The sequence below is a fragment of the Saimiri boliviensis genome, chromosome 7, assembly GCF_048565385.1.
Source record: "Saimiri boliviensis isolate mSaiBol1 chromosome 7, mSaiBol1.pri, whole genome shotgun sequence".
NCBI classification, from domain to species: Eukaryota; Metazoa; Chordata; class Mammalia; order Primates; family Cebidae; genus Saimiri; species Saimiri boliviensis.
The window spans coordinates 120,533,856-120,557,861 of NC_133455.1; the positions used below are offsets into that span (position 1 = coordinate 120,533,856).

The 24,006-nt window shown below is 36.3% G+C and overlaps 1 protein-coding gene across 26 annotated transcripts in view; it reads left to right on the top strand.

The window, feature by feature from the left end:
• The window catches only part of WNK1 (WNK lysine deficient protein kinase 1), a 145,093-nt gene that overhangs the window by 79,744 nt on the left and 41,343 nt on the right, over positions 1-24,006 (top strand). For 23 of the 26 annotated variants that reach the window (XM_003934470.4, XM_010345034.3, XM_010345036.3 and 20 more), the window contains exons 5-8: positions 12,118-12,206; positions 14,224-14,443; positions 15,600-15,930; positions 16,712-16,899. In XM_003934470.4, the coding sequence (XP_003934519.2) occupies positions 12,118-12,206; positions 14,224-14,443; positions 15,600-15,930; positions 16,712-16,899 (828 nt within the window). Of the gene's footprint in view, positions 1-1,901; positions 8,611-12,117; positions 12,207-14,223; positions 14,444-15,599; positions 15,931-16,711; positions 16,900-22,315; positions 23,555-24,006 lie in introns of those variants that run through there. The other 3 variants (XM_003934471.4, XM_074403320.1, XM_010345052.3) reach the window with 3 other exon arrangements.

A 24,006-nucleotide genomic window follows, 5' to 3' on the forward strand; every position in this document is an offset into this window, starting at 1 on the left:
CCATCTCTACTAAAAATACAAAAACTTAGCTGGGCATGGTGGTGCGTGCCTGTAATCCCAGCTACTCAGGAGGCTGAGGCAGGAGAATCGTCTGAACCCAGGAGGCGGAGGTTGCGGTGAGCCGAGATCACGCCATTGCACTCCAGCCTGGGTAACAAGAGGGAAACTCTGTCTCAAAAAAAAAAGTCTTACTCTGTCAATTAGGCAGGAGAGTGCATGGCGCAGTGTTGAGTGCGACCTCTATCTCCCAGGTTCAAGTGATTCTCCTGCCTCAGCCTCCCGAGTAGCTGGGATTATAGGTGCCCACCACCATGCCTGGCAATTTTTTTTTTTTTTTTTTTTTTTTTTTTTAAGTAGAGATGGAGTTTTACCATGTTGGCCAGGCTGGTCTCGAATTCCTGACCTCAAGTAATCCGTCCACCTCGGCCCCCAAAATGAGATTACAGGTGTGTGTGAGCCACCGCACCTGACCCATTCTGTCATATTCTAAATGAAGTAACAAACTATGATTCCTGGCCAAATCCAGCCTGGTGCCCATTTTTGTACATCCCATGACATAAGAATGGTTTTTGGTTTTGGTTTTGATTTTTTGAGAGAAAGTCTCACTCTGTCACTCAGGCTTGAGTGCAGTGGTATAATCATAGTGCTGCTCTGTAACCTTGAACTTCTGGGCTCAAGTGATCCTGTTGCCTCAGCCTTCTGAATTTGTACAACTATAGGCATGTGTCACCAGGCCCAGCTAATTTTTTGAATTTTTTTTTGTAGAGGTGGGGTTTCACTATGTTGCCCAGGCTGATCTCAAATGCCTGGCCTCAAGTGATCTTCCTACTTTAGCCACCCAAAATGTGGGGATTACAGTTATGAGTACCATGGCTCGCTGGTTTTTATATTTCAGTGTTTGGGGAAAATGTCAAAAGAAGACTATTTTATATGATACAAAAACTACATGAAATTCAAATTTCCATGTCTGTAAATAGTTTTCTGGCATACAACCATACTCATTTACTTCCACATTATTTATGGCTGTTTTCACACTATAATGGCAGAGTTGAGTAATTGCAACAGACTGTATGATGCATAAAGCCTAAAATATTTACTATTACGCTCTTAACAGAAAAAGTTACTCACTCCTGTGCTAAACATGTCGCCAGAGCTTTGTAAAACATGTTCCCCTGTAGAGTTCTGTAATACTGATCCATGAAAGTAGTGGTGATGTTCTTCTATAAGAATGCATCAGCCTCTCAAAACTACATTGAGATACCATCTCACGCCAGTTAGAATGAGGATCATTAAAAAATCTGGAGACAACAGATGCTGGAGAGGATGTGGAGAAATAGGAACACTTTTGCACTGTTGGTGGGAGTGTAAATTAGTTCAACCATTGTGGAAGACATTGTGGCGATTCCTCAATGACCTAAAAATAGAAATTCCATTTGACCCAGCAATCCCATTACTGGGTATATATCCAAAGGATTATAAATCATTCTACTGTAAGGACATGTGCACACGAATGTTCATTGCAGCACTGTTTACAATAGCAAAGACCTGGAACCAACCCAAATGCCCATCGATGATAGACTGGACAGGGAAAATGTGGTACATATACACCATGGAATATTACACAGCCATCAAAAACAATGATTTCGTGTCCTTTGTAGGGACATGGATGAACCTGGAAACCATCATTCTCAACAAACTGACACAAGAGCAGAAAATCAAACACTGCATGTTCTTACTCATAGGCGGGTGTTGAACAATGAGAACACATGGACACGGGGAGGGAAGTACTACACACTGGGGTTCGTTGGGGGGAAATGGAGGAGGGATGGGGGGTGGGGAGGTGGGGAGAGATAGCATGGGGAGAAATTACAGATATAGGTGAGGGGGAGGAAGGCAGCAAATCACACTGCCATGTGTGTACCTATGCAACAATCTTGCATGTTCTTCACATGTACCCCAAAACCCAAAATGCAATTAATAAAAAAAAAAAAAAGAATGCATCAGCCTCTGTACTTGTAGTAGACATGAGAATCTTGGTGCAACCAAGTAGCTACTTAATAGGTCAGAAAATTTATAGTCAGTCATTTATTTCTGTTAAGAGTAGAAATAAAACTTTAACATTTTTATTTGCCATATACAAACTCAAAGCTCAGTTGAGAAGAAAATCTTCTTAAATGAAAGATGTCTTTGGTAGTAAGTTTAATAGAACTTACAAAGACTAGTGTCACTGTTACTGTATTCTCAGTATAGTGTTTAACCTGTTTTTGGTTCAGCAGCTTTTGTTTTTTATTAAACAAGACAAAATTTATATAAAATTAACCATTTTAGCCATTTTAAACTATACAGGTCACTGGTTTTTAGTGTATTCATGATGTTATACAGTTACCACTACTAATTCCAGAACCTTCCAATCATCCCCAAAATGAAGCCCCATACTCATTAGCAGTCATTTTCCATTTCCCTCTCCAACCCATCCCCTAGCAACCACTAATCTGCTTTCTGTCTCTGGATTTGATTTTTCTATTCTGGGTATTTCATGTAAATGAATTACACAATAAGTGGCTTTTTGTGCCTGGCTTCTTTCACTTAGCAAAATGTTTGTAAGGTATGTCCATGTAGTAGCATGTATCAGTACTTTGTTATGGTTGAAAAATATTCCATTGTGTGTATATACTACATTTTGTTCTATTCAGCAGGTTTTATTTCCCTTTAGTTCTGTAGTTTCTTCCTCTTTTTCTTAATGTTAAACTGCTTGAATCTATAGCTACCTCAATCTGGAGAAAGATTGACAACAGTGTTTTAGTTCGTCTGTGCTGCTGTATCAAAAATGCCATAAACTAGGTAGCTTATAAACAACAACCATTTATTTCTCATAGTTCTGAAGACTGGAAAGCCCAAGAGCAGGTACTGTGAGATTCGGTATCTATTGAGGTTCTGTTCCTCATAGACCGGACTGTCTTGTGTTGTTTTCACATGGTGGAAGAGTCAAACAAGCTCCCTCAGGACTCATAAGGGCAGTAATTCCTTTCAAAGCTCTCCCCTGATGACCTGATCTGCCCTCATGACCTGATTACTTCCCAAAGACTTTCACCTCTTAATACTATCTTATTGGACATTAGGTTTCAACATAAAAATTTTAGGGGGACACAAACATTCAGACTATAGCATACATAAAGGAGGAAGTATATAGTGTCTTAAAAGGTATTGTCCGAGAGCCTGGTTTATTATATCCTTGTTTGTATTTGTTGTGCATAGCACACTGTAGGCACTCATTAATATTTTGAGGAAGAAATGATTCAAAGGAATATCAAATATAGTCAAAATTAAATATGTAAATTTGGGAGAGTTGTATTTACTCTATGAAAGAGAAGTGAAATTTAAGGTGACCTTCAAAATTATCCTGCTAAAATGAAGTTGAATAGTCGCAAGTAGAAACTGATATACCTATAAAAGCAATATATTTTATATTAACGGCAAAAATTTCAGTTACTTTTGCACTAACCTAATAGAATAGGAAAAACTGGTGCAAATAAAGCAGAAAAGCAAATAATAGGTAGATAGGTTATCACAGGACTAGAAAGGCTCTTCTGTATGTTCTCAAATCTCATAGTTGTAATTTCTGAACTAGCTTAACTCTTTCCATTATGGGGCTAGGTCTGTGTTTTTGTTGTTGTTGTTTTGAGGTATTTCCCCATAATTTTTACCCTGTAATTACTCTCATTTTGTTTTCTTTCCTGAGACTTCATAGGGCAGACCAAATTGTAATTTCCCTTGGTAGTCCCTCAAATGTTTCAAGACAGTTTTTCTAATATCAGGAGTCCTTTTTTGTCAAGACCCATTATTCAATTTGTAAAACTTGTTCCTTTGCATTTCTTGAGGGAAGCGGCTTATATGCATTATTAGAAGAGGGAGATACTCAGCAATTGTTTTCTTGATCTTGAGGAAGTTAAAAAGGAAGAAAATTAGTAATTAAATATAATGAACTTGGCAACATTGTATAATACTGCAGAGGCCTTGGTGGTAAAGGTTTGAGATTCTATAACCTCAGACTCCAGCCACTCTGTAAATTTCTGGTTTTCATCCCGGGTCTGTTATGTATACTCTGACTACTAGTAACCAGTAAGCCACCCTCCCCCTTCTGTAGGTTTAATACTAACTTACAAAAAGAATACAAAGAATTTGTATTTAACAGCTCAGGATTGCCTTTTTAGGTGGAAGAAATCGGCTCTGGAGTTGAATCTGCTTCCATTCAAATCCCATAATGTCATTGCCTAGCTGTGAGACTGTGAGCAAATTATTTAATTCTCTGGGCCTAAAGCATTTGTGAAGATTAAATGAGAAAGGCGAAGTGCCTGGCATACAGTTACTAATCAGTACTTAATAGTTATCCCCATTATCATCAACATCATTATTATTAATACACATTTAGTAGGAAAATAAATTATCCCTTTTTCCATTATTTTAACCAGTGACATTGAGCAAATTGCATTAATTTAAATGTGTTTCATAAGTGTAACATAAAATCAAGCTTTAAATGGGAAAATGAGCTGGTATTTATTTGTAATCTGTCAATCACCTTGCAGGGTACTTTACATATACTATTGTAATTTTTTGTGTCATGATAAATAGAGTCTTTGTTTCACAGTTAAGAAAATAGACTCAGAGGTTAAGCATTTTGCCCAAGGACATGCAGGAGAAATAATAGTAGTCAGAAATCAAGGTTCTCTTAACATGACACTAATACAAACCGTAACATTATTTCGTTTACCTTTTTTGTTTTGTTTTGTTTTTAACTTGTTTTCTAGACTGCAAGGAAAACCTAGGGTAAAAAGTTTAGGAGATGTGAGTAGCCTAAGTACTGCAGTTTTGAGCTCTGAGTAAAGGTTAATGCCCCCTATTTAACAGAGAAAAACTTCTTAATTGTATGCTATACCTGTAATATTGACCCAGTTATCATGAAAGTCTATGCCACTGGTAATGAGAAGATCCAAGTAAAAATAGTAATATATTTAGCACAACTTTGATCTGCTTTTAAAATAAAAACTGCAGCAAGCAATGTCATCAACTTTTTATATTAAGGATAGTGCATTTGAGGTTGGAGCAGTACACAAGCTTTCATGTATTCAGAGAATAACGAGCCTTGGGGAATCATGAGTAAGTAATTTCCTTTGATAGAGCTAGCTTGATTTGGTAGGGAGTTTGAAAAGGCTTGTTTTCCAATGGGATCATAAGGTATGTTCAAATTCCTGTAAAGTAATGGCTCATACCGGTAAGAATCTGGCTGGATCCAGCCCTATAACAACCAACTTAGAAATAATGGGGATTTTTAATTACTTTGTTTGTGTAATTTGACTTTGTCACCAATTCCATTAGCTTTTGGATTGCAAGGTTTGAACATTCTGTTTGGGAAAAACAGAATTAAAGCCATTAGGGTAAAATTCCTTTTAGTTTTTATATAACAGATTGCAATTCACCCTCCTTTTTTACTGAAACAAGTGAAACTGACTCCTGATTAGATGTTGTTTGAAAAACTGAAGGGAACTTTGTATTTATTTCTTTAGCGCTAGAATTTGTTGTGCTATCTCAGTGAAAATCCATTGGAATTAGCTGAACTGGTTCCTTAATAAATTTTGTTTCTATGTCCATCCAGCAAATTTAGATTATAAATGTAAAAGAAAAGTTCAGATATTGAGGACCATACATTTCAAGTATCTTAGGAACGTTTTGCATGATTTTCAGAAGCATTTCATAATTCTGTGATGTGATTAAAGGTGATAGCATTCTCAGTGTTTTAGGTACGAAAGAATAATTATGGAATCCTTATTTCAGAATTCCTTGAAAAAGGTGACCTTACTTATCTACCCTGAATATTAATCTGTAATTCACAAGGCTACAGAATAAAAAGGATAGAGAAAGATTGTTTTCCATATTTAAATACAGCAGTACTGTTTTCTGGTATAGTGTAAATAACAGATGCTAAAAGATTCATATAGATACTTTGTAATTGCTGCTTTCTCTAATGGATTATATGTATATATGATTTGAGATACACCTTGAAAGAAGCATAAGACTATGTTGACTGAGAAAAGGGAACAGAATAGGAAAAGTATTCTTGTTGGTAGAAGTGTTCACTAAAGTATTCAGTGAACAAGTAACTAGTCTGACTGAACTTACTTTGGGGGAGATTGGATAGAGATGTAGGTGGAAGTTAGGTTACGATTTTTATACCACAATTAAAAGCACAATAACATGGACTAGAAACAACATTAAACTAGACACTGGAAAATCTGGATTCTGGTTTTTGTTTTACCATTTATTAGGCCCGTACTTAACTGGAGTGTAGATTTGTATTTGTCTTCTAGGTGCTGAAGGTGATGCAGTGTATCTAGTAGATTGCTTGATAGCTGTTAGACTGGATGAGACACTCTGTAGTCATCAGTTGAATTAATGGATCAGTTCTAACTTTGACATAGCATTAATCTCTGAGCCATATTTCTGTTTGAAGAAGGGAGGACTCTTAATCTGGTTTATTCTAGATCTGTGATCCTGATTGGAAATGTCAGATGCTTAAATGGAGTCAGATGTCTGGAGCTAGACACAATGTAAAACACAAGTTGGAGATGAAGATAATGGAAATATGAGGTCCATCTTAAATTGATCCAAGCTTAAAGAGATGAGGTATTAGAAATCAGGACTTTGGTGGTCACTTTTGTAATACAAAAACAACAACTTGAGAGGTAGCAAAGAAGCCAGCAAAAACTTTCTTTGGGAGTGGGGGAGCGGAGCTGGTCAGAGAACTTTGGCTGTTGGAGAAGAGTAAGAGTACTAGTCACAAAATCATACCCTAGTTGTTTTAACTTTATCTTTGTTTCAAGAGCCCATAGAGAATAATAGTACTTAAATATTGTGGGAGAAGCAGCATTCAACAATGACTAAAGTTTCTTTTCTGGGCTATGGAAATAATGACAGGATTGAAAGAAATGAAGGAAATCCAGAGAAAGGCACTTACTTTGAGAGAAAGGGGAATTAGTTTAGATATGTAAACTGTTATCTGTTTGTGAGTGGTATTTTTGTTGTATTTATTGAAAACTCTTATTTGGATTTATAGAAAAGGTTGTTCTTTATAGAATCTAGATATTTGTGCCTATATCATGCCTTTGTCTCCTCAGCCCCCTAAAAGGCCCCTCAGCTTGGTTTATTTGTTGCCTGTTGAGAGCTTTAAAACTGCCCACATCTTTATATCTGATAGACCTTTGAAGCAGGACACATGTACTTGTTTTCTAGCTCTTTCATTTAGCCAAGCATAGTCCTGCACAGGCTTGTTCATATACTTAATGTTAGAGGTAGGCTGCATTTTTGTGGCACATGTTGCTGCTTTTCTCCGCAATACCAGGCATCCTAGACTTAGTAGTAACAAATTGTGTTGAGCCAAAGAGTGGTAGTTGTTTTGACATAGCCTGTTAGAATTAGTAGCATTTCTAACCTTTAGATATTTTCCTTCCAAACAGCTTCCAAGCCATTATCTTATGCTACTCTTGGTAATTGAAGCCTTAGCATCCACTGTCTTGAACAGGATTCAAGCTTACAAAATTATAAGGGAGAGAAGACTTTAATCTGTTACCCATTATAATAAAGCAATGAGCAATGCTGTGTCTACAATCCTTGTTAATGCTCCAAAGAAAAACTTTCCCTTAATAACTAAAATTAAAGTAATTTTTAATTGGGTCTATGAGATCTTCCTAGTAAATGGAATGTCTTAATGTATATTGAGACTGTTATAGGAGGGAGAAGCAGCAGCAAAAATTCATACCACTTATGTACATAAATACTGTTGATTTTTAAAAATGTACTGTGAAAGAGTAGTAAAGCAATCTACCTTAATATCTCTGCTTTCTAAATTAGGTGAACAGAGGAACTATTATCTCCACTTTAAAAATGAGTTTAAGGTATATGGTCCAGGTCATACAAACATAGTATATGATGGATTGAACTGAGAACCTAGCCCAGTATTGTGATTCCCTGTCCGGTGTTCGTTTTGGCTACATATTTGGAGTTTACACCTTGTTCATTGAACTCAATCCCCTTTTTCTTTTAAAGTACACTTTCAAAATGATTGGAGGAAGGGAGTGTTTTTGGTAAATGGAAACAGGCATCCAAGAAAGGTTTTGATAGGTCAAGGAGACAGAACCTGTGGACAAAGTAGGTGGAGCATTGAGCAAGTAAAAATCTCATTTTGCTTGTCCAGGGATCTATTACTGTTGGTAGAGAAGCAGAAGGAATATTAACAGAATAGTTTTCCTGCAGTTGGGCATGCAGTTTTGTCAATCTAGAATAAATCTGTTGTTGGCCGAGTAGAGCAAATTCATGTCTGAGAGTTGGGGAAGCATGGCTAGTGTTAAACAGGAAACTGTGCTTCAGTCTGACTTTGATATCTGCCTTCCTTATGCTGTGGGCTAATGTACATCGTACCCATTTTCCCCCTCATTTTCCTCCAATAAGAAATCTGTTTTGCCTTTTCTGATGGATATTACAAAGAAAGATTTTTGCTCAGTATTTGTCATTATAAATTCTCATTGCTGCTGCTGCCCTCAAAAGGATTGTGTAAATGAGGTAGGTAATAATTTTTAGTATATGTAACAGTTTATATTGTAGCCTTTTTGGTGATATTCGTAGAAAGTTTCAGTTAAAGTATTGAAATTGTTAACTTGAGAATGCTTTTAAAAATATTTAGAGTTCTATAATTTAGTGAATTTATACTGTATTCTCTGTGAGGAGGAGGTAGGCTTTTCTTAATTCTGAATGGTTAGGGAAAAGTTTACCTTTATTAAGAGTTAATATTAATGTTGCCCTCCACATTCAGAGCATAAGCATTTAAGAAGCAAGTGCTGGCAATTTTTAGGAGCTGAAAGATTGAATCACAGAATTCTGTATTATGACTCACTCTTATTTTTCTAGCAGATTAACTGACAAAACATAGTATATAGAATTCAAATGAGAAGTCAGTCTATAAAATGTGCATATGGTTTTTGTGGGTTTTTTTAGTTCAAATAATGCAATATAAAATTTGATATACATTTATGTTATATCAGACTCTCAATGTGCTATTATAGAGTTACAGTTTTTTGTACTCCATTTAAAATTGTGCAGAAGTGTCCTTTGCATTTTGTAATAAGCATACAGTAGATATTCAAGGAATACATTTAGTGAAGAAAAATAAGCTACTGTCCCATCATAAAAAACATAATGACATTACTACCTAAAAATAACTCTTGTGAATTAGAAAAGTAAGAGAAAAATATCTGTAGAGCCAGTGAGTTGTTGGCTTTGGAGGAGTGGAATGAGAGGGTTGTATGTCCTTAACAAACTCTAGTTTTGTTCTGTGTAAGATACTAGCCCAATTTAGTACTTTTTTCTTTTATCATGAAAACATCTTGTTATTATTTTGTTCTATCTGGTACTTAAAATTGTGTTTTAAAGTAATCGAATTCAACTTTAAAAAATTATTAGTTATAAAAATTACATTGAGTAATGTCTTAAGAACAAGAAACCTATGAGTATAAGTATAGCATATTTTAAAAACTGTAATTTTGTATTTATTTGAAACAGCTTTCTATTACATGTCCCAGATGACTTTTCTGTGGGTCACTTTTAGGATCAGTGAGGTTTCATAATCATCCCATGTACACTTTTACTTTTAATATACAATACCTGTCTATGCATGCTTCTTAAATGATTCAGAATATCTCTGCTACGTATTTTGATAATCCTGGCTTATTGATGGTTGCTCACTGGTGAAATTCCTTGTTGTATTTTTCAGTATCTAAGTGGGTAGCAGTAAGCAGTCTTAATCTTTTAATACCAGCTACTGGACTGGCAAGGTGTGTTTCAGCTTTATTAGCTACCTTGGCACCTACAATACATTTTTTAAGGAAGTAGTAGTATCTAAATATATGGTATAGCATTAATATGGAATTTTCTCTACAAAACTCTTGGCTATAGGTTGAAGAAGCAGTATAACCTCGTAAATTTAAGGTTGTATTATGCACAGTTACTGGTTTTGCTATTATCTTAGTGTCTGTTTTCCTCAGTAAGCATTCCTGTTTGTAAAGTCTAAAATTCATATATGTTTGCATGGATGGGTTTAACAAGAGGATTATTATTAAGGATAATCAAGAATGAAAGTAGGTTCAAGAGAAGATTTTCCTTGCTTTATTATCTTTGGTGATTGCCTTTAAACTCAAAGGTAGCTTTGGGTCAGCAAACTTAATACTTCAAAGAGCTTTGAACCCAGATACGACATTTGAATTCAGCTGTTGTAAATTTAGACAGGCAAGTTGGACAGGTATTATCGTTATTGGCTAGACAGGAAATCTGAAGCTCAGAACTACTTCTGCTTGTCCAGTTCACACTGAATTGAAGTCTTTTATTGTTAAATGTTTTTGTCCTTTCAGTATGCCTATGCTAGAATAAAACAGAAGAATCGGAATATATTTGCTTGGTTAAATTTTGTTTTACTCTATCTGTCACTTAGATTATAGATAATTAGAATTTATATATATTTAATAACTTTTCGGAATGCCCCACCCCAACTCCATTCCTGTTGTTTTATGTGTCTATTGACTTACAGTGCCACTTGAGCAACATATCAGTGTTTCAACTCTAGATCCATGTGGTCACTTAGATGAAGTTGGAATAGATGAGTTTTTTTAATCTTCCACCCCACCTCTTAGGCAGTAGCATTTTGTTGTTCTTTCTTTTATTTTTTCTTCATAACATTCTTGGAGTAGTTCTTATATCTTAAATGTATATTTTCCACACATTACTGAAAAAAGGTATTTATTTCTTTTTAGATGGAGTCTTGCTCTGTTGCCAGGCTGGAGTACAGTGGTGCAATCTCGGCTCATTGCAACCTCTGCCTCCCGGGTTCAAGCGATTCTCCTGCCTCAGCCTCCCAACTAGCTGGGACTATAGGCATGCGCCACCATACCTGGCTAATTTTTGTATTTTTAGTAGAGACGGGTTTCACCATGTTGGCCAGGATGGTCTTGATCTCTTGACCTCGTGATCTGCCCACCTCTGCTTCCCAAATGTGCTGGGATTACAGGCATGAGCCACCACATCCGGCCTGAAAATTTATTTTTAAAGAATTTATTGGCCAGGCACGGTGGGTCACGCCTATAATCCCAGCATTTTGGGAGGCTGAGACTGGTGGATCAGACTGAGGTCAGTTGTTCAACACCAGCCTGGCCCACACGGAGAATCCCCCACCCATCTCTGCAAAAAATACAAAAACTAGCCGGGCGCAGTCGTGTGTACCTGTAATCCCAGCTATTCAGGAGGCTAAGGCAGGAGAATCGCCTGAACCTAGGAGGCGGGATTGCAGTGAGCCAAGATTACACCACTGCACTCCAGGCTAGGCAACAGAGCAAGACTCCATCTCAGAAACAAAAAGAATCTATTTTTACTTTATAAAGATTCTAAACTATCACTGTGATAACTATTATGTAGTACCACATATAATAGTAATGAGTTTTCTTCTGAGATTAATTGCTGAGCTTATCTTTTGTATGGGTCCAATATATTACTTTTCATTGTGTTTTATTTGTGCAAGACAATTTGCTCTTTAGTTATCATGCCAAAATAATATAAATCTTCAACTCCTTTGAGTTTGTTAAAGTTTACTATAATAATAATAATGCCTGCCAAACTAAGCATGTGAATTCATGCCCACAGTTCAGTGTTCAAAATAGTTAAATGCTGTATTGATTGATGTGTTTAGGGAATAAGGTTGAAGAAAACATCTTCTAACCAATTAGAACATTTAGCTTTCTTTTTAGCCAATAACTTCCTTTACTTGAAACACAGCAGAAGATAATAACATCTGTCTAAATTTTTTCATTGCCACACTTGGAAGTGACCCCACTGTCCTTGTTTTCTTGTGAAGAGCTAAATTGCCACTACCCAACTCTGACACTGCATGGACCAACTCCTGCAGGCGAATCAGAAAAAAAAGCCAGGATAGTAAGAAAGCAAACTGGAAGAAACTTAATTGGAAATTTAAAAAACAAAGTTCAAAGGCCCTGCTTTTATTAATGTATTTCTGTTTATGGTTTTCAGGGGGTGAAGCCAGCCAGTTTTGACAAAGTAGCAATTCCCGAAGTGAAGGAAATTATTGAAGGATGCATACGACAAAACAAAGATGAAAGGTAAGTTGCCTCGTTGCCTCTTTTGACCTGGGTAGTACTTGAACAAAACCTAAAAAGTAATGTGCTTTGAAGTGAGCCAAGATCACACCACTGCACTCGAGCCTGGGCATCAGAGGGAGACTTAGATCTCAAAAAAAAAAAAAAAAAAAAAAAAGGTAATGTGCTTTTAGTACAACACTCATTCTATGGTATATTTAACATTTGTGATTGGTTTCTCCATTTATGCCTGTAACAATTTTAAAAGTAGGGTTCTGTTCATTGTGGTTATTCAGATTTGATATACTGGAACACTAAAAATATGGTTTGGTAGAGTTTAAGTAAACAACAACCACCATAAACATAGATACATTCCATGAGAACTACTTACAGCATCAGCATGATTTATAAAACTCAAAAGAGTGTAATATCTAACACAGGAAATCTTTCCTTAGTCCTTTACCATTGAATTCTAAATGGTGAAATAAAATCTTGGCTCTTTAAAGTTAACTCAGCTATACAGGTCTGATTTTCTATCCTTATGCCAGAATTAAAGGAGAGCAAAACATCAAAATTCCTTGAGTAAAAGCAGAAGACTTCACCTGGGGGTTAGAAAGAGATGTGGCTTAGTCATTTGTACTAACAGAAGACTTTCTTAGAGGAGTGGCAAGTATCTGATCTTCCATATAGCTGATTAATCACCCGTTAGGCATGGCAAAGGTCCAGTGTCTGTTTTTGGAAAATAGTATGTCTTTGCCACCCCCCTCCATCCTCTTAAAAAAGAAAAAGGAGACCAACTAGTACAAATACACATTGCAAGTTGAGCATAATCTACCAGCTGAAGAATGAGAGCAATCAGGTATATCAACTAAACTAAAGAATTCCATCTTTTCACCTCTCCATCTCATTCTTTTTATAACATCATTGTTTAGAAGAGCTTAACCTCATTGTTTTTAAAGTTTTGTTAAGTAAAAGTTTAGTTTGAGTTTCCATTTTTATATATGCTGGGTCCTTAAATCTCTTTAAGAACTTTTTTTAACTATAAACAAAGGAATGTTTGTTTCAACTCTTTTCTCCTCTCCTTCCCTCCTCTGCTCTCCACACTGTCTTGCTCTGTCACCCAGGCTGGAGTACAGTGGCACAGTCTCGGCTCACTGCAACCTCTGCCTCCCGGGTTAAATCAGTTCTCTATCTACAAGTGCACACCACCATTCTCGGCTACTTTTTGTATTTTTAGTAGAGACACAGTTTCACCATGTTGGTCAGACAGGTTGCAAATTCCTGACCTCAGTTGAACCACCCACCTCAGCCTCCCAGAGTAGTGGGATTAAAGGTGTGAGCAACTGTGCCCAGCCTGTTTCAATTCTTGATGGAGCAGTTTATTAGATTACTGGCATATTGAAACCATTTTATCTAAAGAAGATTATGTCACAATCAGCCTTCTGCTTGCCCAGTACACAAGTTACTGAACAAGGAATTAAGATAGTTTATTGGTGTAAATAAAGGTTGCTGTAGTAGAAGGTACCAAACTAGAAACAAAATATTTATTTTCTAGTTTTTATTTCACCATTTACAGCTTTTATAACTGTGAGCAAGATTCTCAGCCTTTCTGAGCCTTCATTTCTTAATCAGGAGATGATACCAAATTGGGTGTTGGTCAGACAATATCATAAATATGAAGATTTGTGTTGCTTATAAAATACTGCGTAAATGGTCATGTGTTATTTTGAAGCTTTGTCTGTCTGTGCATTACGTGTAATTACTAGTATATTATTACTAATGAGATCATTAGATTTAAAAATTATCAGTATCAGCTCTTACTCATGAATGAGATTGTTATGATCTATAACTTGAGAGAAAACCTCTAATTACCATTCAAATGCAGCAATGTAAAAATGAGTTACAAATGTTCTCAGGTATTTTTTTCAGTTTTTTTCTCTGTTCTGTGAATAACAATAATTGGCCAAAAATAATTTGAAAATTATTTTTTCTAACTAATAGTATTATATTTTTGTTCTTTTCTTTTCCCTCTGTTTGGAAGATATTCCATCAAAGACCTTTTGAACCATGCCTTCTTCCAGGAGGAAACAGGAGTACGGGTAGAGTTAGCAGAAGAAGATGATGGAGAAAAAATAGCCATAAAATTATGGCTACGTATTGAAGATATTAAGAAATTAAAGGGAAAATACAAAGACAATGAAGCTATTGAGTTTTCTTTTGACTTAGAAAGAGATGTCCCAGAAGATGTTGCTCAAGAAATGGTAAATTGACATTAGCCATTTAAAAATTGATTCAGACTTCTTATATACATTGATACTATTATTAAGCAAAAAAGCAGTTTATGAAGTGGCGTGTGTGGCATATCCTGTAGACATAAAATTGTGGTGACCCTAAATGTGATCTTTTGAGTTATGGGATTTTACAGTATGTCGTTTTTTTTTTTAAAAAAACTCCCTTCTTTGTATTGCTTTTATAATGGGTGTTAGATTTTATAGTCCTTTTTAAAAGTAATTTTTTTTTTTTTTTTTTTTTTTGAGAGAGAGAGAGATAGGGTCTTGCTTTATCAGCAGGCTGGAGTGCAGTGGCCTGATAATCACAGCTCACTGCAGCCTCAAACTCCTGAACTGAAGCAATCCTTCTACCTCAGCCTCTCAGGAAGCTGGGACCATAGGGATGTGCCACCACACCTGACTGATTTTTGTATTTTTAGTATAGATGGGGTTTACCCTGTTGGCCAGGCTTGTCTCGAACTCCTGATCTCAAGTGATCCTCCCACCTCAGCCTCACAAAGTGCTGGGAGTATGTCATTTTGAAAAGTCCATGAGATTGAGTGACTCCCAGTTTGTATAAGCATCATTTAGTTAAAATGACAAGTTATGTTTCTACATATTGGTACATTAGCCCTTGATCAGTTGTCTGGATCAACCCTGTAAACAGACATAGAACCATTTTGTTTTTACTTTGAAGAGTTTTCCTGATCAAATATTAGTAGGAATCCTTTGGTATATTATTATTTGAAGTATGTCTAAAAGATCACTCTTCCATAAGGAAACCCTTACCCAAATTTCTGCTTGCCATAGTGCCCAAAATAGCTAATTATTACGAAAAGATAACTCAGAATATCTATACTCAGATTTATAAGAAGCACTCAAAAGTGGTAGTTGCCTCTGAGAAGAGATCAGGTATGAAAGAGTTACTTACGTTTAATTGTTAGTTGTATCGTCTAAGCTTTTTTGCTTTTTGGAGGGGAGGAGCAGTGTTAAATCTTCATATTCGTACCACAGTTGTTTTTATCAGTACAGACGAGGTTGCTTTGTAAAAGAAAGTATAATCAACAGGTTAATGTACAATGCCGTTTTTTTTGGTGTTGTTTTTTTTTCAGTATACTACTGCTTAATATACGCTTTTATTTTGTAGGTAGAGTCTGGGTATGTCTGTGAAGGTGATCACAAGACCATGGCTAAAGCTATCAAAGACAGAGTATCATTAATTAAGAGAAAACGAGAACAGCGGCAGTTGGTACGGGAGGAGCAAGAAAAAAAAAAGCAGGAAGAGAGCAGTCTCAAACAACAGGTAGAACAATCAAATGCTTCCCAGACAGGAATCAAGCCGCTCCCTTCTGCTAGCACCGGCATACCTACTGCTTCTACCACTTCAGCTTCAGTTTCTACACAAGTAGAGCCTGAAGAACCCGAGGCAGATCAACATCAACAACTACAGTACCAGCAACCCAATATATCTGTGTTATGTACGTATCTTGGGAAGTGGACAGATATGCTAATGATTCTCTTAATTGATTTTTTTTTTTAGCTTGTTATCATTTTGCACTGGCTTTTTGGTTTTGAATTACGAATCCTACTATTAAGCTGCTTTTTATTCTTAATGTTCATGACTAGGAGAATAGAAGGATAGGGTAGTGAGGAAATGTGATTAGGATATAAAATAATTTTACAAGCTCCAATGGCTTGGAGGTTTGAATTTGTAGATTTCTAGTTTTCACAATTTATTTGAGTAAAATAGAATTAATAATGAAGAATGAGCAAGCTTGGCTACTAAAATTGAACCCATCAGTCTGGTTGAGCTCTTTTAGCAAAACTGGATGGTGTATAGACTAAAAAGTAATAAGAACACTAGTTATTAATTTAATTACCTGTTTAATACTGAGAACCTCCAGGCCTCCATAGTTAAGACTTTGAAAGCTGTGTCAAATTTAAGGCTTACAGTGTTCCATTTTGTTTCCCTTACTCTTCAAGTGATAAGATTCTGTGATAGCCAGAATTTTTTTTAAAGAAGACATTCAGACTTTTCCATATGGTTTCCTCATTTAAATACAGAAATCAACTTAATGTGGCTACAATTCATTTTTTATTTAGTTGAAGTCTCTGCAAAGAATAACTAGTTAATATTTTAGACCCCTAATATAATGGGTCTAAAATATGATGAGAAAATGTGAACCTCTGTTTTGTGATTTGTCTTTTCTCTCTCTCTCTCTTTTTTTTTTTTTTTTTGGTGATTCATTTCTCCTTTAGCTGATGGGACAGTTGACAGTGGTCAAGGATCCTCTGTCTTCACAGAATCTCGAGTGAGCAGCCAACAGACAGTTTCATATGGTTCCCAACATGAACAGGCACATTCTACAGGCACAGTCCCAGGGCATATACCTTCTACTGTCCAAGCACAATCTCAGCCCCATGGGGTGTATCCACCCTCAAGTGTGGTAAGTAAATGCTTAAGAGAATGTAATACCTACAGTAAGAGCCAATGGATAGTCTGCTAAATTAAAATTATTTGTACAACCAAGTAGCAGTATGAGTCTGAAGTAGGAAATATAAAATGCTATATCTCTTAAAAAAAAAAAATAGGCTATTATAGAGTACAATTAGAATAGTTCTGGTAAATCGTAGGATATACACATTAATGTGTGGGCATTAGCTAAACTGCCTGCATGAAGCAACTATGTACAAGATTTAGACTAGACTGCATTTTTACTAAAGGTAATGCTCTCTTTAGCAGTTAAGAGTTGAAACCATTCACAGCAACATAAGCTGGATATACAAATAAATGTTTTGTGGGTGGGACAAGGAGAGTTTTTCAAAAGCTTGTTAAAATAATTAAGTATTTTCTGTAAGATTCCCTATTGTATAAAACACAGGTAAGACCTTCAAACCATTATAGAATGCTGCATGTGAGTACCCCAGATAGAGGGAATCCTTTATTTGAATGACTGTTTAATTTAGCGCTTCTGTTTAATCATCAGTTGCTGTGTGTGTTCCTGCCTTTAAAGTCTATGTTGGACACAAATTCCTTCCCCAGTATATGTTCTTTTGCTTTTTCCCTTTAGTTGGTATCTGTTTTATTATTTTCAGAATCAACTTATGGAAATTATTTCCTGAAACGTTTTATGCTTGTATACACACACACACACAAATTACCTGTGTTTTACATTAGTCACACACACACACACACACACACACACACACACACACACACACACAAATTACCCTGTGTTTTACATTAGCCACTCTTGCTTCTCATACAGAGAATGTTAAAGTGGATCATCAGATAATACCCCATTTCTTTTGTTGACTTCACAATAAAATAAAATACATTATCTGCCTCTGAAAGGTGTTAGAAAGTAAGTAACTTGTCACTGTATAGCACTTGTTTAGTGAAATCTTTTAAGCAGACAATTTTCCCCTCCTTCTCAGAAAGCTTTTAATCTAAACTTTGTGGCAATCTTGCTCTTCTTTAAATGAAAATCTTTCTCTGTTAAGAAAATACTTCTGCTTCTGATTTTTTAATCCTACAGCTTGGAATAAAACATGTTCATTTGTTTCAGAGTCTGCTTAATCCTGCTTCGGCTAGGTCTGAAGATGAATGGCCATAATAACACAAATAAAAAACAACTAATGTACTAATTTTTTTTTTTTTAACAATCTACTTTCTCTCTTTAAAATAATTAAGTGAGGGTAGGCTAGAAGAACTTTATAAAGACTGCGCAGAAAATATATTTCTGTGTTCTGACGAGTATCGTCAGCACTTCTTGTCAGTTTCTACCTTCGATTTTTAAAAACTATCATAACTAGATTTTGCTAAAACTCTTTATTTTCTCTTGTATATACTCATCATGGGGGAACATTAGGTCTCTATTTTAGAAGAGCAAGTAGAATGACATGAAGATATTAAGTATTTGAGCCACTTATATAGCTATGTTTATTGATGCTCTAAAAGCAGACTTTCTTGCTTTATAATGACAATATTATATGGAGGTATTATGAAGAATTATTAAAGAATTATTGACAATTTAAAAATTTTTATAATCCTATTCCTGTCTCATTTTAGGAGGAACTTATTGTGGCTTACAAGAATATAAACACATTATAAGTGAAATTTCAGAAATTAGAATAAAAGAAATAAGGCTGAAGAAAAATAAAAACAGGAATGAAACTAAATAATCATATGATGATGTTTAAATACTTGCTCCTGGTGGGCCACAGCTTTGGCCAAAAGCATTCTACGAAGCCAGGTTTTGGAAAAGAAGAAATAGTTTCATAGTTCACAACATCTAAAAGGAAAATAACAATAGCATTCTTATTCAAGACATCCTTTACAGTGTGGTCATACTGCTTTGCAGCTATATTAAACCCTGTGCCTGAATTTTTTTTTAAGTTATTCTTTTTTTTTTTTCTTTTTTGACAGCATCTCACTCTGTTTCCCCAGGGGGAGTGCAGTGGCATGATCTTGGCTCACTGCAACTTCCACCTCCTGGGTTCAAGTGATTCTCCTGCCTCAGCCTCCCCAATAGCTGGGATTATAGGTACCTGCCACCACTCCTGTTTAATTTTTGTATTTTTTTTTAGTAGAGCTACAGTTTCACTGTGTTGGCCAGGCTGGTCTTGAACTCCTGAGCTCAAGTGATCCTCCTGCCTCAGATTCCCAAAGTGCTGGGATTACAGGTGTGAACCACCACACCCTGCCTAAATTATTCTTTAGAGATTCAGATTGAAGATATTCTCCCATTGACTACTTTGTAAAAATACAAACTGTTTTCTATATCCAGTTGTGAATGTCTTCTAGAAAGCTAAACTTTTTCCAAGTAGATGATGACTTTTTAACTTTACAGGTAAAGAGTGGCAAGTATAAGAAATACTGTGAGCCAAGAACTTTCCATCTCATGTCTTCTAAAATAGAAATGAGAATCTTTTTCTGAGGTTTCCAGAGCTCTTGCAAAATAATCCAATCTTAAAATTCTCTGTATCTTTTAATGTACTTTAAACTAATAGAATTCATTCTTGTTGAATCTTCAGTTTGCCAAAGTTGCAAGCTAATATTCCTCGTTTTCCCTGTCTGCACCCTGCAGTCAGTTGGTCATTCTTAAATTCATACACTCATAAGACTTGGTGTTATTTTAGATAGTTAGCATGATAATTGATCGTTATCATGATCATTCATTAAAAAAAAAAAAAACCTTTACTTGACTGACAACGTAGAAAGAATAGTTGTGAATAGTTGTGATCTGTCAGATGTACTGTTGAGTTATAGCTCTCCTCAAAAAAAAAAAGTTGACTCTGTGGAATTGGGAGATGATGGAACATTTCTTTATGCAACTATGCCCTATTATCATTGTACTTTTGGTTATTTTGTTTTCAAAGTACTGTGTTTTTCATGTGTGTGTTTGTTTTCTGTTTAGCCTCGTCGTGGCCGTAGCATGTCGGTTTGTGTTCCCCATCTTTCTGCTGTTCCCTCTCTGTCCCGCATCTCTCCCAGTGCTCCTTCCACCCCACCACCAGTGCTGTCTGCACCTCTTTCTCCTTCCCTCCTTCGGACTGCCCCTGAGGAAACTTTTGCCGAAAAGCTTTCTAGAGCATTGGAGAGTGTCCTGCCTATGCACTCTGCCTCCCAGCGCAAGCACCGACGCTCCAGCCTGCCTTCCCTCTTTGTCAGTACTGTATGTAACTGTAAACTTCTGACAAATGAACAATTATTACCAATGAATACATCCAGGCATCAAGAATTTTAATTAAAATTGAATAAAGAACAGGACTAAACTTGATTATATTATGCTTCTAGGATACCAGTTATTCCTATAGGAAACTTTTTTGTAGTAAGCTTCAAGGGGAGATAAAAAAGCAAGGAGATAATGAGAGAGAATACTTAACAATGTCCGTGGCACATACCAGCATGTGTCCAATAAACTTTACCTTTTATTATGTCTTCCTTTTTATTATATCTTCCTTTCTGCTACTGACATAAAATTCTTTTATTTTCATATTCTAGCTTTAAAAATATTACTTAATCTTAAAGTTATCATTGCCTTAATCAAAAGCAAATTTTATTAAACATTACCCAAGCATTTTTTCTCCTTACTTTATTCTAAGGAGACACTAATGAAACTGGATGAGGTGTTGTTGTTTTTTTTAAATAACTCAGTCAGCAAAGAATAACCTCAGTCAGCAAAGAATAACCTCGGCGTGAATGTTTATTTTAATTTAATCATTTATGTGAGGTGATGTGTTAGCAAACCAAAGGGTACATAATGTTCTCCCATGGAAGTATTTTTTCCTTAGGCTGACTAGGGTGGGACTGTAGCTCTAATGAATACATTAGGTACATATATAGTATGTATGACTTTCTTAAGATCTATCTTTTAAAATTATTTTAAGCATGTGGGTCCTTGCTGCTGTTTTTCCAAAAAAAGAGTATAGTTTCAACTTTCTGAACTAGCAACCCTAGACTTCTCAGAATTTTACATAGGAGAATGAAGTGTAAAGTGTTATGGCTTTGAGACATACCATGAGTAAATAACAATAAAATGAGCATTCTGATTGAAAATAGAAATCCTCTTTTAGCTATTGTGAACAGTTGATCTACTTTGTCAACTTGATAAGGATCTTCTCTATGGAAGGATGAAACTGAATTCTTTTAAAAGAGAGAGTCCATGATAGTGAATTATTGTAGTGTATATCATTTGCATTTGGCAAGCTGTGTTTCTAAATTTAGTCTTAAATCTACAACTGCTTCTTGAATAAAAAGTTCTATCAAATAAAATTGGCTGTCATTTATATTATGCTTTTCAGCTGATTTGAACACCAGGATGTCAGAATCAGAAAATTCATGGTTATGGTGGGACTTGATGGCTCACGCCTGTAATCCTAGCACTTTGTGGAGGCAGAGGCAAGCAGGTCACCTGAGGTCAGGAATTCAAGACCAGCTTGGCCAAAATGACAAAACCCGTCTCTACTAAAAATACAAAAATTAGCTGGGCATGGTGGCATGCACCTGTAGTCCCAGCTACTCGAGAGGCTAAGGTAGGAGAATCACTTGAACCCCAGGAGGCAGAGGTTGCAGTGAGCCGAGATGTCACCAGCCTGGGTGACAATGTGAGACTCCATCTCAGAAAAAGAAAAATGAAAATTCATGATTACGCAACTCTTATTTTGGATCAGAAAAGTGGACATTTTTCATTTAACTCTGGAACATGTTTCACATAGTTAAAAAAATTTTATATATATATATGTAAAACCTGTTAACCATATCTAGTTTGGGATAGACTGGAGAAAGACATTACTGTCACTAGTCAAATTGTATATCTTTTACTATCCACCAAACATCTCTTCTGATTTCTGCTTAGAAGGCATACTATTAATTGATAAGAAAATAACACTGAAGGCCTCTAGCATATCACAGGGTAATAAGAATATAGGGAATGTTAGTTCAGTAGCTTAAAGCATGCTTTTTACAATACGGAGCTAGTCAGGTTTTTATGCCTTCTTTTAATTCTTATTCTTCCTTTAACTCTTTTTCTGTTGGTGTAATTTACAATAATGCTTAAGAGTGAACTTAAGTGTAGGTTAAAACAAAGTTTAATTCTTCCATTTCCTTTGAGAGAAGAAAGTTATGGAAAAGCAGCTCTTATCTAAAGCAAAGAGCCCACAGATTGATTTCATTGGCCCTGGATGTATTTAATGGGTTTTTACTATGCACATAATTTCCAGAAGCATTGTTATTTATTTATTAACTATAAATTTGATGTAACCATTTCATAGGGTTACACAAAACTACCCAGTTGTGCATGTCTGATGTAATTTCACATATGAATGTATGAATTACTTGTCTTATTCATGTTGATACAGCCTCAGTCCATGGCGCATCCGTATGGGGGGACCCCAACATACCCAGAATCACAGATATTTTTCCCAACTATTCATGAACGTCCAGTTTCTTTTTCACCACCTCCCACCTGCCCACCGAAAGTAGCCATTTCCCAGCGGCGTAAGAGCACCTCCTTCCTGGAAGCCCAAACTCACCACTTCCAACCCCTGCTGAGGACTGTTGGTCAAAGTCTTCTTCCACCTGGTGGCAGCCCAACTAACTGGACACCAGAGGCGGTAGTTATGATGGGTACTACAGCCGGTAGAGTAACTGGAGAGTCATGTGAGATACAGGTCCAGCCTATGTTTGAACCATCTCAAGTTTACGGTGACTATAGACCTGGACTAGTACTTCCAGAAGAAGCTCACTATTTTATTCCTCAGGAAGCAGTGTATCTAGCTGGGGTACATTACCAGGCCCGGGTGGCAGAACAGTATGAGGGCATTCCATGCAACTCACCAGTACTGTCAAGTCCTATGAAACAGATACCTGAACAGAAGCCAGTACAAGGGGGCCCTACTTCAAGTTCTGTCTTTGAATTTCCATCTGGACAGGCTTTCCTGGTAGGACACCTTCAGAATCTAAGATTAGATTCTGGATTGAGTCCAGGATCTCCCCTCTCTAGTATTTCTGCACCTATCAGTACAGATGCTACACGTTTGAAATTTCACCCTGTCTTTGTTCCTCATTCTGCGCCCGCTGTGTTAACTCATAACAATGAGAGCAGAAGCAACTGTGTATTTGAATTTCATGTTCATACACCAAGCTCCTCTTCAGGAGAAGGAGGTGGAATTTTACCTCAGCGTGTTTACCGAAATCGGCAGGTTGCAGTGGACTTGAATCAAGAAGAACTGCCTCCTCAATCAGTTGGATTACATGGCTACCTGCAGCCTGTGTCAGAAGAAAAGCATAATTACCATGCCCCAGAATTGACCGTTTCTGTGGTAGAGCCTATCGGACACAACTGGCCAATAGGAAGCCCAGAATATTCCAGTGATTCCTCACAAATTACTTCTTCAGACCCCAGTGATTTTCAGTCACCTCCCCCTACAGGGGGAGCAGCTGCATCTTTTGGCTCTGACGTCTCATTACCCTTTATCCGTCTGCCTCAGACAGTGTTACAGGAATCCCCACTTTTCTTCTGTTTCCCCCAAGGAACCACATCTCAGCAGGTCTTAACTGCCTCATTTTCTTCAGGAGGATCTGCACTTCATCCACAGGTTATAGGAAAACTTGCACATTTATTTTAAACCACTCTACTATGCACCATAACATTTAAATTTTTTGTCCCTCATTCCCTGAATCATGAATTTATGAGAAATATTGTTTAATTTTATCAGTAGAGTTTCCCCATCTTTGTGGGGTTGTGACTACATATATGTATTTAAAAAAATATATATGAGAGAAGCTCCCTGATCTACCTATCTGTGGAAACCGGTGGAAAAACAAAAAAAACCAGAAATTTAGTCATTCATCATAATCAATGACTTTTATCCCTATGCATGTTATTTTAAACCAGTAGTGAAAATGCAAGTGTATATAATGTATGATTGACCCAGCATTATTTAGGAATACAAATCTTAAGTATTATTTTCTTCCTCTAAAGTTTTTTTTTAAAAAAAGAATAATTTTTTTTCTATAAAATATAAACAATAGAAAATAGAGAATGCTT